This window comes from Phalacrocorax carbo, chromosome 1 (assembly GCF_963921805.1).
Source record: "Phalacrocorax carbo chromosome 1, bPhaCar2.1, whole genome shotgun sequence".
NCBI lineage: Eukaryota > Metazoa > Chordata > Aves > Suliformes > Phalacrocoracidae > Phalacrocorax > Phalacrocorax carbo.
In genome coordinates this window covers 133,533,061-133,551,819 of record NC_087513.1, presented here as the reverse complement: position 1 = coordinate 133,551,819, position 18,759 = coordinate 133,533,061, and the positions used below count along the sequence as shown (strand labels likewise).

Genomic DNA, 18,759 nt, shown 5'->3' with positions numbered 1-18,759 from the left:
TCTCACATTGTCAGTGCTGATTTTGAACAAAGCTTTTGGTCTTGCAGAAAAACTGGTAACTACAACGGCTGAAAAATATTGGACGCTATTCAGCAAAATCAAATTTCTTAGCAAAAGCACTGCATTGGGATTAAATGATTGTGGAAGGGCCTAGAAAGTTGTACAGAGTCATGGATTTGACCCATGTTGATCACTTTGGAGCCATTCTATTTTTCTGGAAACTAAGGGGGGGGGGGGAAATCTTTTTACTCAGCTTTATTCAAAATAGTTGCTACAGTTATCCTGGTGGCAGTTAAAGTTGTGTAAGAAGGCCTGAAGCGGTGTGTTGTGGTTTAACCCAGGCTGGCAACCAAGCACCCCGCAGCCGCTCGCTCACTCCCCCGTGGTGGGACGGGGGAGAGAATCAGAAGAGTAAAAGTGAGGCAACTCATGGGTTGAGATAAAGACAGTTTAATAGGTAAAGCAAAAGCTGCGCACAGAAGCAAAGCAAAACACGGAATTCATTCACTGCTTCCTATGGGCAGGCAGGTGCCCAGCCATCTCCACGGAAGCAGGGCTCCATCATGCGTAACGGTTACTTGGGAAGACAAATGCCATCATTCCAAATGTCCCCCCTTTCCTCCTTCTTCCCCAGTTTTATATACTGAGCATGACGCCATATGGTGTGGAATATCCCTTTGGTCAGTTGGGGTCAGCTGTCCCGGCCGGGTCCCCTCCCAGCTGCTTGTGCACCCAGCAGAGCACGGGGAGCTGAAAAAGTCCTTGACCAGTGTAAGTGCTACTGCACAACAACTAAAACATCTCCACATTATCACCGCTGTTTCCAGCAAAAATCCAAAACACAGCCCCATACTAGCTACTATGAAGAAATTTATCTCTATCCCAGCTGAAACCAGGTCACTGATATAAAAGGCCTTAAGCATGACCTGTGCCTTTCCCCAAACTTGTAGGTCCCTCTGTTGCCAAATAAATCTGTTTTGTTATAAGGGGGAACTTTTAGTCATTAGGACAAGGAATTCCCATCATGAACCTGAGTTCTGGTCAATGTATTTTTAGGTATTACTCACTGTGGTTGTTTAAAATTAATTTCTGAACTAAAATATTTTCTGCTTTTTTCCCTCCGGTTCTTCCTTAGGTCTTACTCTAGCACATCAATAGAAGATGCTATGAAAAAGGGAGAAGAGCCCCCTACTCCACCTCCAAGGCCACAGAAATCACATTCCAGAGCTTCCTCTTTGGATCTGAACAAAATATTTCAACAAAACACACAAGGTGAAGTTTGCTGTCTTTCCTGCTTTTGAGACCATTTAGGTTAGCTGCATAGTTGGCAACTTGATCTGTTTGCCCAAATGCTTGACAATACGTGCATATGCTTGCCTTTGCTGTAGACAGCAATACACTACAGAACAGAAGTTCCACTTTCTTGTGTTACATCGCCTCTGAGGGGAGAAATCACTGTTGCTGTAATTAAGGTGATTATAATGTTTTCTGGCACGATAATGGGAAGCTTTAACATATGGTAGTCTGTCATCACTGACTGTTTATAACTAGTCTGGCTGTTTAGATAATTCTCACCAGTAACTACAATATATTTGATTTTTTTATTACTATTTATTTTTTGTAGTTCAGAAGCAGGAAGAAAAATCTGTAATGTTTAAACCGGGAGAAAGTTGAATTTCTTGTGTGCAAGCATATTTGTTGTTAAAGTCTTCCACATGCGTGGGGGCAATCAGAAACCATCCTCTAAGCAAGAAAGGGTAATTCTTTTAACAGGGATGCGTGTTGAGGGGAGAAAGGGAAATGTAGACTGTAGCTGGAGTGAACTGGAAGCAAATGGCTCTCCAGCGCATCCGTGTTTGAGCGTTCCTTTTGCCTTGCACAGTGAGCGGTGGAATGAGGAGTGTTTGTTCAGGGAAGCAGCCACCCAGCATCGCTGTGCTTTAGCAGCGTCCTGGAACCAGCCCAGAGCTTTATGCAGTGCACACCAATCATCTGACTCAAGGACTAGGTTAAACATGGTCATGTTTATGCTTCAGAAGAAAGCCAAGGTTTGACTGTGTCAAGGAATGTTTTAACTGGGCTCTCTAATGTGGTTGGAGTAGAATAAGAGTTTCACCTCTTGCTATATGGGACGACTTCTTTTTTTGTGCAGGCAGACAGAATTCAAGTCTTGCGATGTGTGCTGAACCCTGAAACTCAATAGGAATAAACATATTTTTTTTACAGACTTCTTACACAGAGAAGCAATTCCTGATCTTTGCCTGTGGTTCCTGTTCAGGGATTTGTTGCCTCCAATTCTGATTTCATTATACATCAAAATAAAACCCAAACAGAGCCAAGTACACATTTTCTAAGGCAGCAAATCCTCTCAGAATCCAGGTAAAAAGTATAACTGGAAGGAAATAAACTTGGATTTAAGTTTCTCTTGGAATACGAATGAAAGTAGAATGTAAATTCTCAAAGTCGTCTTTCTGTGAATGAAAAGTAACATCTTGCTTTTGAAATGGATCATTCTGAAAGTCACCATTACCTTTGAAGTAAAGTAATGATTTCTTCTGGGCAACTTAACTGACAGTGTTACAGTGAGTGCAGGAGAGGATAACTTGTCCTATCAATACTTCTTTGAGGGTTTCCTTACTGGAAATGAGGCAATTAAGTAAGGATAAGCTTGCAATAAAAGAAAGTGCTTTGGTCATCCTAAAACTGTTCATCATGTTCTGTTCAAATTTATGGCTGTTTATAGTTGGAAGAAAAATTGGCTCTAAGTTGACAAAACCTGAAGCGTAGTGTGCAGAAATTGTCCAAATGTGGAAGGTCTCCCAGAGGTTCATCTTCCTCCTGTACCTGCAGGGTGTTGGCCTGTCATTTTTTGCTCTCTTGGATGTCCTCTGATGGCAATACTAGGTATTCTTGTGGTCGTCTTCCTCTAACGGAGCTGTTCTATTTTGTGTAAAAAATGTAAATACTCATTGGGAAGGTATCAGGAGGAATTTGCAGCCTTGAAGGATTCAGAGAACTTCTTGTTAAACAATTTGTAGCCCACCCTGAAGAATGGTTCCAGTTCAAATAAATCTGCATCATTAGAAGGAGGGGATTAAATCAACCCATCCTAGCATGTCCAAGTACCATGGTGCATTTACCTTGCCCTGCTTTGAAGTAAAATGTCTGCACTGGAAGTCGTATTTTCAGTTCTTCATTCTATGAAGAAAATGTGTGTGCTCTTTCCTGAATAGTAGTTGTTATGCAGCATCCTATGGATGATGTGGTTTTATGCAGCTGCTTTCTTTTCTTCCATTTTTCTTGTTTTGATCACTTTTTTCATCCTTTTCCCTACTGATCTTTGTTCTCAGTAGAAATTTCAGTCTCATCATTTTCAGGTACCTTTTTCATCTACAGATAGTTCTTCCTCAGGGAGTGGTCATTGTTCCAGAGCCAAACTCTTTACTGAGGTGCACTTTGCACTTTCTAAACAGGCGGTTTGTAGGAACACAGAGGGATTGAGCACTGTCACCTTAAACCAAAGAGCCTTGCCAAAAAGATAGCGTGTGTGCATGTTTGTGTGAAGTATATTGCACACAGTTGTATAATAACAAGCTGTATTCTTATTTCTGCTGACAATATAAAAAAATGAAGTTCGAATAGTTTCCATCTGCCATCAGAAGATACAGTTACAGATTTACAATATAGATGATGTAGTGACAACGTACTGTTTGGGTTGCCTGGCTATTGGGATAATACAGCCTGACATAAGTATTGAACCTGATGTGTTTCTATCCACAAGTCAGTTGATTACTTTCTGTCCCAATGTACTGTTAACTGAATATTTGCTTTATGTTTTCTCCCTGCCTTCTTTCCTTCCTAGGTTTTCAAAAATAGTCTCATTGTCACAGCTGAACCACAAAAATAGGTGGAATGACCGTGCCTTCTAGCACTACCATATTGCCTAGTGTCAGAACAGAAAACCAGACTGTAAAACCAGTCATTTTAATAGATTTCAGGGTATATCCAACATGATTAGAATAATCCCATTTTGGTACATTGGTTTTTGTCCTACTAATTCTTGTTCAGAAGTAATTCTGATTTTGGGAGTTTGGATAATGTGCTCCCACACCAGCAAAGGAGTGCTCAGTAGTATTGAGTTTTATTTTCAGTTCTTGGTTGGTCATGTTGATCTATAGGTATCACTTCTGTAACTGAAAAGCCATCAATGGTTTGGAGCATTTTTTTATTTCATTTTTAAAGGGCAGAAAAAAAAAACCTCTTTTCAAGTAAATTCAGCTGAAGACTGTGGCAGATCCTTGCCGCGGGCACTGGTTTTTTGGGGGAGCGATTTTGTTTGTTTTTCATTTACTGCTGCTATATCATGTTTGCTACCATCTTATGATGCTCCTCTCCTTGCAGGTATACACACAGAACATTTATCCATGATGGCTGGAATGTCCAGCAATGGATTAGCCACAGAAACTGTTTTAAAACTGTTGAATTGGGACATAACTGCTCTTGAAGGAGGCACCTTCATTCACACTCTGTATCTGTACTCTTCTGGGATGCTGTAACTAGTGTTACCCAGGAAAAACAAACAAACAAAAAAACAACCAAGATGACTTACTGAAAGGCTTCACCTTCTGAAATGTCCATAGGTGAATTTCTGCTAAGAGATATTAAGAGACAGAAATCTCTTCTATTTTTTTTAGTCATGTAGTTTTTGCATTAGCATCTGAGAAAAATTCAGTACTGCTAGAATCTCAGTGTATGTCTTTGAATATATAATCTCTGGCATTTGGCCTATGTACACATTAAGAAAATATTTGGCTAGGTTTTATGCATTCCTGGAAAGACAACAGCAGGTTTTAAGTAGAAACAAAAATGTCAGTTTAAATGCATACATGACCTGGTTTACATCTTCATTTCTCCTCTAGCACACTGTCTAGTCAGATACAAGCCAAGCGCTCCCAGAGTAAGACCCAGGATCCTGTGGCCCACAAAGCTTTCCTGCACTGTTCCCAAAAGTTTTTTGCAGAATGAGTTGCTGTCTGGGACTTGTTGTGCTCCCTTCTGTCTGTCCTGCCATCTGGGTGAGGGAGCAGGTATTGAGGGGGCCAAAATTGCCACAGCTCAGAGCCTGGCAGTCTTGCAGCAAGGCCCCTGGCCACCTTTTACCTTCAACAGCAGCAATAAACTAGGGTCTGCCTTGGGGTAACTCTGGGACTAGGGCAAGTCTCAGCTTAAGTATAAAACCAAGAGTTTTGCTTGGTTACGTTTTTTGCCCATGACAACTACTAAAGAATTTACTTCTTGGCAATTATAGGCAGTGACAGCAGTCTAGGTCTTTTTGTTTGATACAGATGCCTCTGAAATATTTTATTTCCCATTTAGTTTCATATCTGAATTGCATAAGTTCTTTTAATTAACAGTTCTGTTGAACAAAGGATACTTGTTTGGAAAAGAAAATTTGCTTTAAAGAAACAACAAAATTGTCAAACAGTGTAGTTCCGTGCTGATATGGAAGCAGACTGAATATCTGTGTAACTAATCAAAACAGCCATATAACTATTTACAAATGAATTTTTGACTGAAAGTTTTCAGCAGTCGTTTGCTTTTGAAGCTTGCCTCCTGCTGCGGCTGTCCCTGCAGTGAGGAACGTGTGGAATGTAGGCACCATTTCTTACATTGGCTTGTAAGCAGATATTCACTGTCACCTGGATTTCCCCCTCCGGGGGCGCTGGTTTCAGCCAGCAACACAGGGCTAGTATTTTGGGGGTTTTCTCCCGTTTAAAATGTGAGGTGTTAAGTACCACACCTGGTAAGGGGGAAACACAACTAGTATTTTATTTGAAGTGCAGTGTTTTCTGTTATGGATGATGTTTTCCTAACTACAGTCAGATCTGTAACCTCTACTTATCACTGCTGGGCTAGTGATGGCTGCCAAACAACAAAACATCCCCTCTGCTCGAAATGTAGTGTTCACAGAAAAGGAACATGGTAACAGATTTTATCGGTGTGCATCAGCATTCCTGTAAGTGATATAAATATGTCCCCACATCACTCTGTATTCCTTCATATACATGTTTCCCACACAGTTTGAGGTGGTACTTCCATCATAAGACTCAGTACAAATTCTTTCTGCACCCTTTCATTTTTGTTAGTGCTAGAGGAAGGCTGGTGTTCGGCATCACATTTTATCCTCTTTTTCATACCTTTGAAGACGACTCTTTGCTGCTTCCTTTACTTCATCAAACCTTCATTACTTCATTCAGTTAGCACAATCTTTCCTTGAACATACAGGCTTGGTGGGTTTTATTTGCCAGGTGTTGAGGTTTCTGAATAGTGTGTGTTGATGTCTTTGGTTTTCCATATTTGCCCAACCACAGCTGAATTTTATGTATTTCTAAATGTTTTCAGTCCACATATCAAATAAAACAGTTCTGTAATTGTGTAGGAAAGAGGATTTTGAAAATTAAAATGATAGTTGCTCTGTTGTCATACACTTTTTGATACAAACAGGTCCATATAGTTACCCTAATACTGTTTCCAGCTGTTTTCAGCGATCTCTTTTCAGCTCCATTGTATTTTTAGCTTAGTGAGCCAAATGCAAGTGATTTTTCCCTTGTGGGCCTATGGAACTGGGTACTAAAAAAGCTGCCAAACTTAACCTGGATAAGTATGGTTACTGCATTGTCTTCTGTATTCTTTTATGCTTCATTGTATTTGCTAGGAAATATCTGTATCTTCTGAGTTTAGCTGTCTGCAATTCTAAAGGCAGGCTTTTAAGGGGTTATGCAGGGGGTTATGTTGTTTGTGTTACCATAAATACAGATTTCTCAACTAACTTTTTGGTTCAAAGCTGAAGTGACGTGAGGAACGTAGAATAGTAGTGTCATTTTTATGCTGAATTTAAGTAATTCATTTTCAGAAGCCCTTCCTCTCATTGTGTTTGTATTGATCTTGATTTAGTAAAATCCTGCTACTTTCTTGGGTAATAGGGCTGGATTTTACTCATGCTGTAGTACTGTGCTGTCTTGCATGTTACTTTTGTGTTTATTAATCATAACAAAACACTAAATTGGGAATCAAAGAATGGTTTAGGTTGGAAGGGACCTTTAGATGTCATCTAGTCCAACCCCCCTGCAGTGATCAGGGACATCTTCAACTAGATCAGGTTGCTTAGAGCTCCGTCCAACCTGACCTTGAATGTTTCTAGGTGTGGGGCCTCCACTACCTCTCTGGGCAACCTGTGCCAGTGTTTTACCACCCTCATTGTGAAAAATTTTTCCCTTGTATCCAGCCTAAATCTACCCTCCTTTAGTTTAAAACCATTACCCCTTGTCCTGTCATAAGAGGCCTTGCTAAAGAGGTTGCCCCCATCCTTTCTATAGTCCCCCTTTAAGTACAGAAAGGCCACAATAAGGTCTCCCCACAGCCTTCTCTTGTCCAGGCTCAACAACCCCAACTCTCTCAGCCTGTCTTCATAGGAGAGGTGTTCCATTCCTCTGATCATTTTTGTGGCCGCCCTCTGGACCCACTCCAACAGGTCCATGCTCTTCCTGTGCTGAGGATCCCAGAGCTGGACACAGCACTCCAGGTGGGGTGTCACCAGAGCGGAGCAGAGGGGCAGAATCACCTCCCTCGACCTTCTGGCCACACTCCTTTTGATGCAGCCCACGATACGGTTGGCCTTCTGGGCTGCGAGTGCACATTGTTGACTCATGCTCAGCTTTTGTTCACCAGTACCCTTAAGTCCTCCTCCACAGGGCTGCTCTCAATTACTTCATCCCCCAGCCTATATTGATACTGGGGCTTGCCCCAAGCCAGGTGGAGGACCTTGCACTTTGCCTTGTTGAACCTCACGAGGTTCTCACAGGCCCACCTCTCCAGCTTGCCCAGGTGTCTTTGGATGACATCTGGTCCTTCTGGTGTGTCAGCTGCACCGCTCAGCTTGGTGTCATCTGCAAATTTGCTGAGGGTGCACTTGATCCCACTGTCTATGTCACTGATGAAGATATTAAACAGTACTGGTCCCAGTACGGACCCTTGAGGGATGCCACTCTTCACCGGTCTCCATCTGGACATTGAGCCATTGACCACTATCCCCTGGATGCGACCATCCAGTCAGTTCCTTATACACCGAACAGTCCACCCATCAAATCAGCATCTCCCCAATTGAAAGAGAAGGATGCTGTGGGGGACTGTGTCAAAGGCCTTACAGAATTCCAGGTAGATGACATCCATAGCATTTCCCTTGTCCACTGAGGCAGTCACTCCATCATAGAAGGCCACTAGGTTGGTCAGGCAGGATTTGCCCTTGGTGAAGCCATGCTGCCTGCCTCAAATCACCTCCCTGTCCTCCATGGGCCTTAGCATAGCTTCTAGGAGGATCTGTTCCATGATCTTCCCAGGTACAGAGGTGAGGCTGATGGGTCAGTAGTTCCCAGGGTCCTCCTTTCTACCCTGTTTAAAAATGGATGCAATGTTTCCCTTTTTCCAGTCCTGAGGGACTTCACCTGACTGCCATGACTCTTCAAATAACATGGAGAGTGGCTTGGCAACTACGTCAGCCAATTACCTCAGGACTTTGGGATGCATCTCGTCAGGTCTCATAGACTTATATATGTTCTGTATGTCAGAAGATGACAGTTCTGAAGGACCTTTATTTCAGAATAGTGATAATGGCAAATACCATCAGCAAAATATGCCATTTCACTGAATATCATTTGCACAGTATACAAGAGCTCTAGTGTTGCCAGCTTCGTTGAATGAAGAGTGCAGAGTCAAGTTAATACCTTTGGTTGTAAGGGTTGTAACAATAATTGCAATTTAAATTAAAAATGTCTCTTACTCATAGAGAACACAAAATTGAGCTGCTGTTTATACTCTTCTCTGGCACTGTATCACTGCAATGAAAATAATGTGAAATACTTTCTTAACATAAATGTTGCAAAAACATTTTTTTGAAGCAGAGAATAGATTTTTTTTTTTTTTCTTTTGGGACTCAGCTCCTGATCTGTTACTGGAGCTGCTGGTTTTTTCTAGTCCCATTCCCCTTCAGAATATGTGATCACTGAACTGAGCTTATTCTGAATAAAATATTAACGTCTTCCCTCTGATTTGGATGGAAGAGTTTTACATCTCTCAGCCTTTTAGGATTTTTATGAAGGATTTGTGTGTTTACAAATATGTAACTTATTTCTTTGCCAAACTGGACAAGGACTTAAGGTCAGACAGGCTGGAGAAAATAGTGAGGACATAAATGGATGAATGGTTATTACATGCTAGTTATCTGATGGGATAACTTATTTCTGCATTTTTAGATTTTTAAATTTTCGTGTCTGTCTCTAAGGGCTGAGTCCAGAGAGTACTTTTGTGCAAACTGGGATAAATCTTACCAGCCTTTCAAGTATAACTGTTTCTTGACAATTTGTGTAAATGGAACTTCTTTTAAGTTATTTTTTCCCATTTTTCTAATCTTAGTGCATGTCTTTCTGGGATTGAGGAATGGCTTACAGTCTGTTTTCATTCTGTTGTTAAAAATGGAATTTTAATCCAAAAACTCTTTTCTATTGAAAATTGCTAAGGTTGAAATGTTCTCAGCTGGCCCTACCAGCCCCTATGAACTATTTTCATGATCCCACGTAGGTTACTGTGTTCCATGAAAAAATGCTGGTTCATGGTAGAACAGCTTTACAAGTTAAACAAGAGAGAATCTTCTGTTTCTCATGTGGAACAGGGGGAGGGGGACAAATTGCCTCCCTTGGGGGAGACCCTGGAGATGCTGATGTCCTCAAGAAGTGTCTGAGCAGCAAGTGGGCTGGTGGGTGGTAGCTTATTGCTCTTCCTGGCTCCTGTGTGCCTGCTCCGAGTTGGTCTGTGTTGGAAATGGGCACAGGCAGCAAGTGCCGGAGCCCCCAGCGCTCCCACCGGGCGTCTCCAGAGGTGAGACACTCTGGCAACATGGATCTGTGGGATGTAGGTGGAGGGACTGTGCCTCCCTGTGGGTGGAGAATGAAGCTAAAGGTGAAGTGAGGGGGAAGAAAATCATGAATGGTTTTGTTTAAAGGGGGAGGGAGAAGGGAGAAACAGTCCCCAGAAAACACACAGAAAAGGAAGGGGTAGAGAAAACAGTAACTAGAAAATGAAGTGGTTTAGGGAAAATGAGGGACAAGAAGTTAAAAATACAGCTGTTGTGGTTATATGACTCAAAACAGAAAATAGGGGTTAAAAAAATCTGTTTTACAGCTTTTACATAAAATACGCTGAATTTTGGGGTGTGTGTGGTGTGTGTTTTTAAAAAAGACCATAAACACCTTCAATAATGTCTTGCTTGTTTGATTTGAAAGTGACCATCAAATACGTGAGCACACCAGCGTCCTAAATGAAGTCTCACTTGCGAGTTCATAGTGCAGAAGCATTAATTGCTTAAGGTCTGGCTATCTCTCTTCTTAATCACTTGGAAAATACTTGGATAATTTTCCATGCAGTCGAGGTACCACTGGTGTTCTGTATGATTAGCACATGAAACACAACTGTAACAAGAGTGTGTCTGTGATATCAGGTGTGTGTATCACTTGCTGTGATGCATGAAGCTTTGCTGCTGAGCAGGTTCCTGCAACTAACTGTGAGAAGAGAGGTTATTCTGGCGATGCTTTCTACAGTCTTTCTACAAACCTGATAGCAAAATCAATATCAGGAGTCTAAATCTTTTTTCCCATTACTATTACCTTCTGAGGAGACATTAGAAAGAATTATTGGAACAGATCTGTGGGTAAATAGATATTTCACAACCACTTTACTAGAATCCTTCATTAAATTTACATTCCTGGCTACAGCTTTTAAATTTTTTTTTCTTGTTGCAACTTTCTGTGGGCACAGTAGTGAGCATTAAATCAGAACTCTTGAAAAACAATTATTTCACAATCACCTTATTAATGCTGTTGTCAGGAATGTAAATAAATGAAGTGGTGAGAACAGTATTATGGGATATCCAAGTACCAATTTCAGTGAACAAGAAGGGAAGTTTTGAAAGATAGGTAAACAGAAACCAGTTTAGACACAGACCTTTTCTGCAGCCTGCCTTTGGCAACAGAAGTAGGAAAAGTATTTCAAAAGCTCTCCAAAACAGCCTCAGAGTGGAAGACTGAAAATGCTGGCTTCCCAGCTACCGAAGGAACCGAAGCCTTAGGTAGTTTGGGGAACCAAAGAATAGTTCATTCTGTTGGCGTATCTTTTGCAGATCCTTTGCTTCCTGATAAAATGAATTGGTTGGTCTTTTGTTAAACCTGATCTTGGGATTTATGCGCTCTGAAGCAGCATAAACGGCTGTAAGTCTGCCATGCAGCCAGCCCCTCCCTTGATCCAGCAGTGCTATAGCATCTACTTGAAAAATACCAAACACATCAGCCAGACTCTACCAAAGAACCCTATCAGTTTTCTGCCAATTTAAGTCCCTAGATGGTCCCCACCCGATGGGAGAAGGGGTGGTGGTGGGGAACCTGGATTTAGGCCATCTGGATCCAGGTCAGCCTGGATTTAGGCTGGGTTTGGTTAGGACTGCACCCTTTGAGCCCTCTTTCACCCTTTGGGAATGGTAGCTGAAATAAGAGGAGGGACCAAAATGTGGGTGCCCTTTTGATTGTGGGATGAAAGGTGTGTAGGGTTTTGATGTGAGATGAGGTCAGCCTCCATTGGTAGGTGATATTTAGTTAACTTAGCTAGAGAAGTTCAAAATGGCCCTTAACCCAGGAAGACCACCCTCTTTCAGGACACTGCTTATGAAAGTGTTCAATTCAGATGAGAAGGAGGAATAATTTTTTTTTATCCAACAGCTCTAACTTGTCTGAGGTGATATCCAGGGTAAAGTGATAGACATATAAAGCCAAGAAGGAAGACCGCTATAAAGAATGGAAATGAAATTAAGTACTTGACATGGAAATGTTCCAGGAAATGTAGTTTTATATGCTGCTGTTCTATTATTAATTAATTTTTAAAAATAGCATGTACCCAGCAGCTCAGTGTATTATGGCAGTTTTCTTCAATACTATGAAACAAGAAGACAAGTGACTATCATTGGGTGAGAGATGTGCAGCACATTGCTCTTACAGGTTGCTCTAAAGGATCCCAAGGGCTTAAATTTGTTCTGTTCCCCTCCTGCTGTGCCTGGTGAGCTGAAGACCTACTTTAAATATGTTTGATGGCCTGTGATAATTTTATGTTTTTCTTTGGTCTCCTCTTCTTAGATCAAATAAGTCAAGTAAAGGGGCTACTCTGATGGTCATCGTGATTTATATTTTTCACTACTGCGGGTAATGAAAGTGCTGAGGATTTGTGTTCTCTGCTAGGGAGGCTGGAGGCAGAGTGGCATGGCCAAATAGGATTGCCCAGCCTGTTCTCAGAGTGTAGCATTACAGCCTGGTGTTTGTTTTAAAACATTAATCTAGTTTCAGACTGGAAAACCTGGAGTTTTTATCTAGTGCAGTGTCCTTTTAGTGCTATCAGACCTTTGTAATTGCCGAAATACAGCAGAAAAATGGTCCTGGAAGCTTCCCATGCGATAATCTGCCTTAAAGTATAAACATGCTCAGTAAAGAGCCATGATTTTTTAACTGAAAGCCTTTACACTATCTTCATGGGAGTAACTAGTGTATGAAAATGCTATAATTTACAGGAATATGTGTGATACGGATACTGGATATACTTAAATCCATTTTACTAGTACCTGTATGGCCTTTCCACAGTGCTAAGATTTGCTCTACCTTGCTCACCTGCTGTGAAGGCCACCAAGCTGCTCAGTAACGAGGCTACTTGTGCAAGGCTCATCCTGCTCCCTCCAGCTCCCTCTGCTTTTGCACAGGGTGTGAAGACTTGTTTTCAAAGAGCAATGGCATGCATCTTAATCCAGCTCTGGGGTGTGCACCTGGATATATGACACTTGTCTGTTTGCTGCTCAGTACCAGGGTACTTGCTTTCATTTTGGAAACAGACCTCCCCCTGTATCTGGGTTTGCTTTCAGAGCCAACTCTAACAGCAAGAGCCCATCTGTGTGGGGCGGTCTCCCAGGAGGGCAGGCATTCTGGAATAGCTTAATATTACAAGTCACCTGCTGATACACATAAAAACCTATGACTATCTGTTAATATTGCTGTCTTTTAGGGTAGTGATACTACAGAAGACTGAAGCATGGAACATCTATCATTAAATTTTTTTTTTAATTGCCCTGTGGGGAATAAAAGTGAGGGTTTTTCTTTTTTATAAGTTGTTATGAATCTTCAAAAGTTAACTAACTTTTGTTGAACAATTGTGCTCACGTAAGCATGATTTCCTTCTAAAAGACCGAAGATGTTCTGCAACAGCAGGAATTTTATGAATATTTCATGAGTAGCTGAAGTTAGAATTTGCAGGATTAAAAAGAGGAAACTGGGTCAAATGCACATGGTGTAAGCATCTAACTTTAATGCTAGAGTCTTATATGTTGTATTTTAAAAGGTGAAGTGGGGTTATTTTTGGGAGGGGGGGTTGGCGGTTTTGTTTGTTGGATTGACTTGACCATCCTACAAAAAAATTACTTTTCCCTTTGGAATTTTGTGGGCCAAATCCCAGGAGACTTCTGGGGTTTCACAGTGTGTGCAACCGCTTCAGGAGAAGCTTTTCCAGCAAGCGCAGCACCTTTGTGCATAAAGACTAGCCTGCAGCTTTTCTAGGTGTATCACTGGGTTTGAAGAATCTGGGAGCAAGGGCAATAAGTGTTGTATCCTCTAGAGTTGAAATTCAGGCCAGTTCTCAATGGATGCAGCTCTTGCAGTAAAGCTTTTGAGGGCCTGCTGGAGCGTAAGCCAGCAGGTACAAAAATTATAAACCCTGGAGAGGGCTATGTACATTTGGAAGGGCCAAGGGAGCCTCTGAGGCCAGTGCCTGGCTGCAGCACCGCTGCCCCTGGCCCCATGTGCCCCTTCCAGGGACCCCCGTGCTCATGGCAGCAGTGCATTCCATAGCTTCATGTTCGGGCTGCCAGTGGCTCATTAGGAAGAGTGTGTGATTCGTGCTCCCCCATGACATTAAAGCTGTTTGGAGAGCAGAGATGATACCCTCAGTGTGTTAATCGGTGGTGGTGCGAGGGTAAGGTGCATGCAGGTGTTTTCCATGGGGCATCGCAGCACAGCTCCCACAAGGTTTCCTAAAGATAAACGTATCATGTTGAGCATATGTACTTGTCTGCTATTACAGTGTGGACCTACAGAGTGCTGGTGTTTGAGTTAGGTGGTGTTTTGAAATATTGTTATTAGCTGTAATTGCCAGAGCCACTGCCAGTGCTCAGATAAATGAAGTAATAATCTGAAGTTCGTACTAAAGGAAAGGAAGGTTTCTTACTCCACTGTTCCTTTCTAGATATTAGTTGCGCAGAAGAGATGGAGAATATAGCGACATCATCATGCTGGTACTGCAGTGGCCTTACAAACAGAAATAATTAAATGTAAGAGAAAGTATCCTAATGACCTTATCTTTTTTGAAATCACTGTGACACCTGTAGGTATGTTTGTGGCTCCCTTGCTTAACCTAAGTTGGGTTTTAATTGTCCTACCTCTCTCCTTGGTACTCTGTGCAGTGATATTAGGCTTCAGTTTGATTCAAGCGATGATGATACAGAGGACGTAAAAAACCTCGATGTATTATAAGCGTCTTTGGAGCTGTATATAGCCAATAGGACTGTTCTCAGTGTTTTCACCCACCCATTTTTACACTGTCCTTAATGGTTAATATCTTTTGTCTTTGTATTTTCAACCATGTAGACATTTTTAGACTTGGTGTATAAAACATGTAAATTGCTAAGCTGTAACAGGGCTCGTAATGGTCTTTGTGGCTTTTTAAAATATGCATGGAAATAAAAAGTGCATAAAAGTAATTGCTTGCTTAGCATTATTGTGGTAAAAGGCATTTCGGAGTTTAATATTGTTGGGGTTTCTTTTACTGTACAAATAACTGTGCAAGATGGACCGTCTGTCTTTGCCAGTGCAAGTACTGAGCACTCACTGTGACAGGAGCCTGGGGAGGGGCATCCACTGAAGGACTCCTTCCAGTCCTGGTTGGTTTGACTGTGCTAGCCTCATCCTCCTCTCTGCAGCTGCCTTTGGAAGCCATCTTCTGTCCTGTAGCTTTGTCCTTTCATGGGTTTTAGGTATTTTAGGGAAACTGAGAAATACAGTGGTGGGACCTGCGTGATAGTTTGAGCCAGCACAAAGGGCGGGTTTGTCGTCTTTGTCTTTTTTCTCCTCCTCCCTTTGAAATACCTCCAGTGAGTAATAACATGCAAATACAAAACATAAAGCTGAAGAAATTGATTTCTTTTTGGTTCATTTAGGTTTTTGTCATATTAATTTCATGCCAGATGTTTTCCTTTTAAGGGTGCACTCCACAACATAGTGTGCTTTATCTGGAGTGAACACTAATGTCTACATCGGATGCTAAAGCATCACTTTTAAAAAAGGCAATAATTTTAATTTCAAAGAGCAAAGTCCCAAGGACAAGTAGACCTTGTTTCTGGGGTTCTTTAACTAGAATTGGATTGCTTTAGCTACAGCTTTTGTGGCTGACTGGCTTCCAACTCTGCTTTTTATCATAACATTGTGGGTTTTTACAGCAATTAAATCACTGCTCATTCACTACTCATGAAGTCATTTCAAACAGGGCTTGCTTAATAAAGATCAAGTTTGGTTTCTGTTATTAAAATGTTGAATACTGCTTCTTCACTAGGAATTATTATGGAAATCAATTCTGGTTTTATTTGGAATTAAATTAACATCATTTTGATTGGGTTTTTGTTGTTGTTTTTTTTTTCATCTTTTCTCACTGTTCAGCTGTGAGGTCTGGCTGGCTGCCCCCACCACCGCCTGCACTGCCCCCTCGACCTTCTGTATCTCAGGTATGGATAAAGGTTTAGTACTTTTCTGTGTATTATTCGCTTATTTATGTTACTGTTGCAGTGGTTAGCACAAGTTGGCTTGGACGTGGCAGTTGTTCTTGCTTCCAAGTTAATAAAAATCTGCAGTTCGCTCTGCAGTTCCATGCACGTCCTTCTTCATTGGTCTGTCTAGCTGGTGTGTTGCAATGTCAAATTACAGACTAATTAAATGCCTTTCTAGTGGAGCTGACATGCACCCACTAGACAAAACTGTAAATTAAATGCTAGTAAGGCTAGTCTGCTAATAAGAGTTTCATGCCTGAAAGGCATGGGCTTGATACCTGCTAGTTGCTTCTCAAGCTTCAAATGCTCAGAGGGCATCAGCTAAGGGAGCCACGGCATGAAAGAGTATATTTCACTCATGGGTTTGAAAAATAATACTGAAAGGAAGCAAATGCCAAGTCAGTTATGCTATTAAGTTTCAAACCATTAGTGGCATGCTTTTGTTTTGCTTTCTGGGTGGGTTTTTGTTTGTTTTTAGAGTACCACATAGCCACAGCACAATGCAAATTGACTAAATCACGTGTATCTGCATGCAGATACTTCATGTTTTAGGAAATGATGGAGGATTGGCACCTTGTTCTTTTTATGTTGTTGGCTCTGTTAAGTCTTAGGTAGTAGTATGCTTCATGTATTACTCCTTTAGGTGAGGCGTATAATAGAAAACAAGTCCGCAGGGGAGCAAACAGCCCATTAAGGTTAAGAACTTGGTGAGGCACCTTCACTGAAACAGTCCTCACTTGAGTTTTGGATCTACTCAAGATCAAGAGTCTGCTGTTAAACACCTTCTGCTGCACAGTGCTTAGGATAGAAATGATGAAAGGCTTGTGGCCACCCCCAGCCCTATCAGGAGCTCGTTGCTCTTTTCATCTCCCCAGCCCTTTTTAGCATCTGAGTGCAGCGAGCTTCTACCTTGAGGACTGTAGAGCATTCTGGTTGAGTTTGCACACTTCTGCCAAGTCACGATGGCATTAGCCATGCTGCTAACACCACGTGCTCTGTAGCGCACCCATCACGTTCCTGCTTTCGCTAATGCTTCTGGAGAGCAGCGTTTCCCTCTGGCTTCACCCAATCCCACAGCACAGCTCCCTGCCTTGTGCGTGCAGCAGCCGCTGCTGCAACCCACACCGGCCCTCCTGCCGCTGCTTGGTCTCGCCACGGCACGCTGGCTCCGTGCACCACAAGCCCTCTCGCTGCCATTGGGAAAAGCAGTAAATAAAACAAATCCTGTTCTTGGCGGGGGGGGGGGAACCCCATTGTTTTCAAGCAAGGTTCTGCTAATTGTTAATTTTCTTGTCATGTGATAGTTTTGCATTTCCTTAGCAGGGCAGTGAGGAGAGATGTTTGTTTATTTATGCACGTCCAGCAGCTTCCTTACCACATCACAAATACTGAACCAACTGCTCATCCTACGCTGGGCCATGCAGAATATAGGACCTTTCTAAAACAATAAACACCAGAAGGTTCTCATGTGACATTCTTGATCCAATTCTCTTCAATACAAAAGTCTGTTTTCTGAAAGAAATTTAAAAGGTAGCTTCTGTGATTACTCAGTAATGAATATATGGATGATGCTTTGGTTACACACGTCACTTACATTTACTTAATTTATTTCTGGTGATTTTTAAAGGTATTCAGTCAAATAGCTCATGAAAATAGTCGTGTTCTGACGTCTAGCAAAAATACACATAAAAGCAGTTCTTGAAAACATAATAAACTTCACGCTCTTCACATTCTGTTTATTTTTCTCCAAATGTGCCTTTCTGTGATTAAGGTAACAGTCAGTAGGGAAGTACATGTGGTGGGGTCGTAATTCAGCTGAGCTGACCCTTACAAATAGCATGTAAGCAACAGCAAGCATATGGATTACATTAGTCCAGTGGGGCCCTTGATTTAAAGAGCGCAAAGAAGTTGGAAGGAGGGATCTGCTTTCAAAACCAAGGTGGGGTCAAGAACTAGAGAAAAACTATGACACTGAAATGACATATTCACATTTTTCCTGTTTCAGGATTTACCAAACTCTTCTTAAATTTCTATTTTAAATTATTTTTCAACAATGTTATTGAAAATCCTTTTTTATTGCCATAACATTTTGCTGTATGCCTGCAGTTAAGCACTGTGAATGACAAATGTAGCTTGGAAATGAAGCGAGCCCCACATATTTCAGGTGGCTATGCACCATGTAAGTATGCTTGTGGTGTGATTATTTTGGCTGAGTTTTGGAAATCAGTTGATGGAGGAGGAGAGAGAAATAATTTCTTCTGAGGGCTACAGTTTTCTATAGGTGGCTGAGAAGCAGACTGGACCAGTTGGCTCTTTAGAGTGAGATTAAAGGGCTCATGGGATGTAAAGGCCAAAGTGCATAAAAGAGAGGTGTCAAGGGGTAGGTACTACATTTCACTGGAGAAGTCATTCTGTGACCTTAATCAATAGCAATATAGAAATGGTAACTTGACTTTGGTCGTGGGTTGCTGTTGTTTTTAGTATAATCTGTTTCAGCCTTTAGGAAAACATTATTTTTCCTGTCAGAACCTCCAAGGTAATCAAACTCAGTAAGTTACTGAAACACTGGTTATTCAGAGCGTGCCAAATGTCTCTAGTCAAATCACAAATTTATTAAATTATGTCCACATCCAACTCTGCCTCCATAGTGCAGTCAGCTGAGTAATGAGGGAGAAGGACTGTGTGCCTGGGTGAGTGTAGCACAAGGTAAAACTCAGAGCTGTGACCGTGACTCCAGTGCTCAGTGGGTGCACAGGTTTACTGTGAGAGGCTCGAGCCTTGGAATCCTGCAAGGACTGGGCCAGTTTATG

General features: G+C 41.7%; 1 protein-coding gene across 1 annotated transcript in view; it reads left to right on the top strand.

Moving 5' to 3' along the window:
* Positions 1–18,759, top strand: part of REPS2 (RALBP1 associated Eps domain containing 2) — a 102,893-nt gene that overhangs the window by 64,450 nt on the left and 19,684 nt on the right. The window contains exons 13-14 of the mRNA XM_064474855.1: positions 1,136–1,272; positions 15,843–15,907. Coding sequence (XP_064330925.1) covers positions 1,136–1,272; positions 15,843–15,907 — 202 coding nt within the window. The remainder of the gene's footprint in view (positions 1–1,135; positions 1,273–15,842; positions 15,908–18,759) is intronic.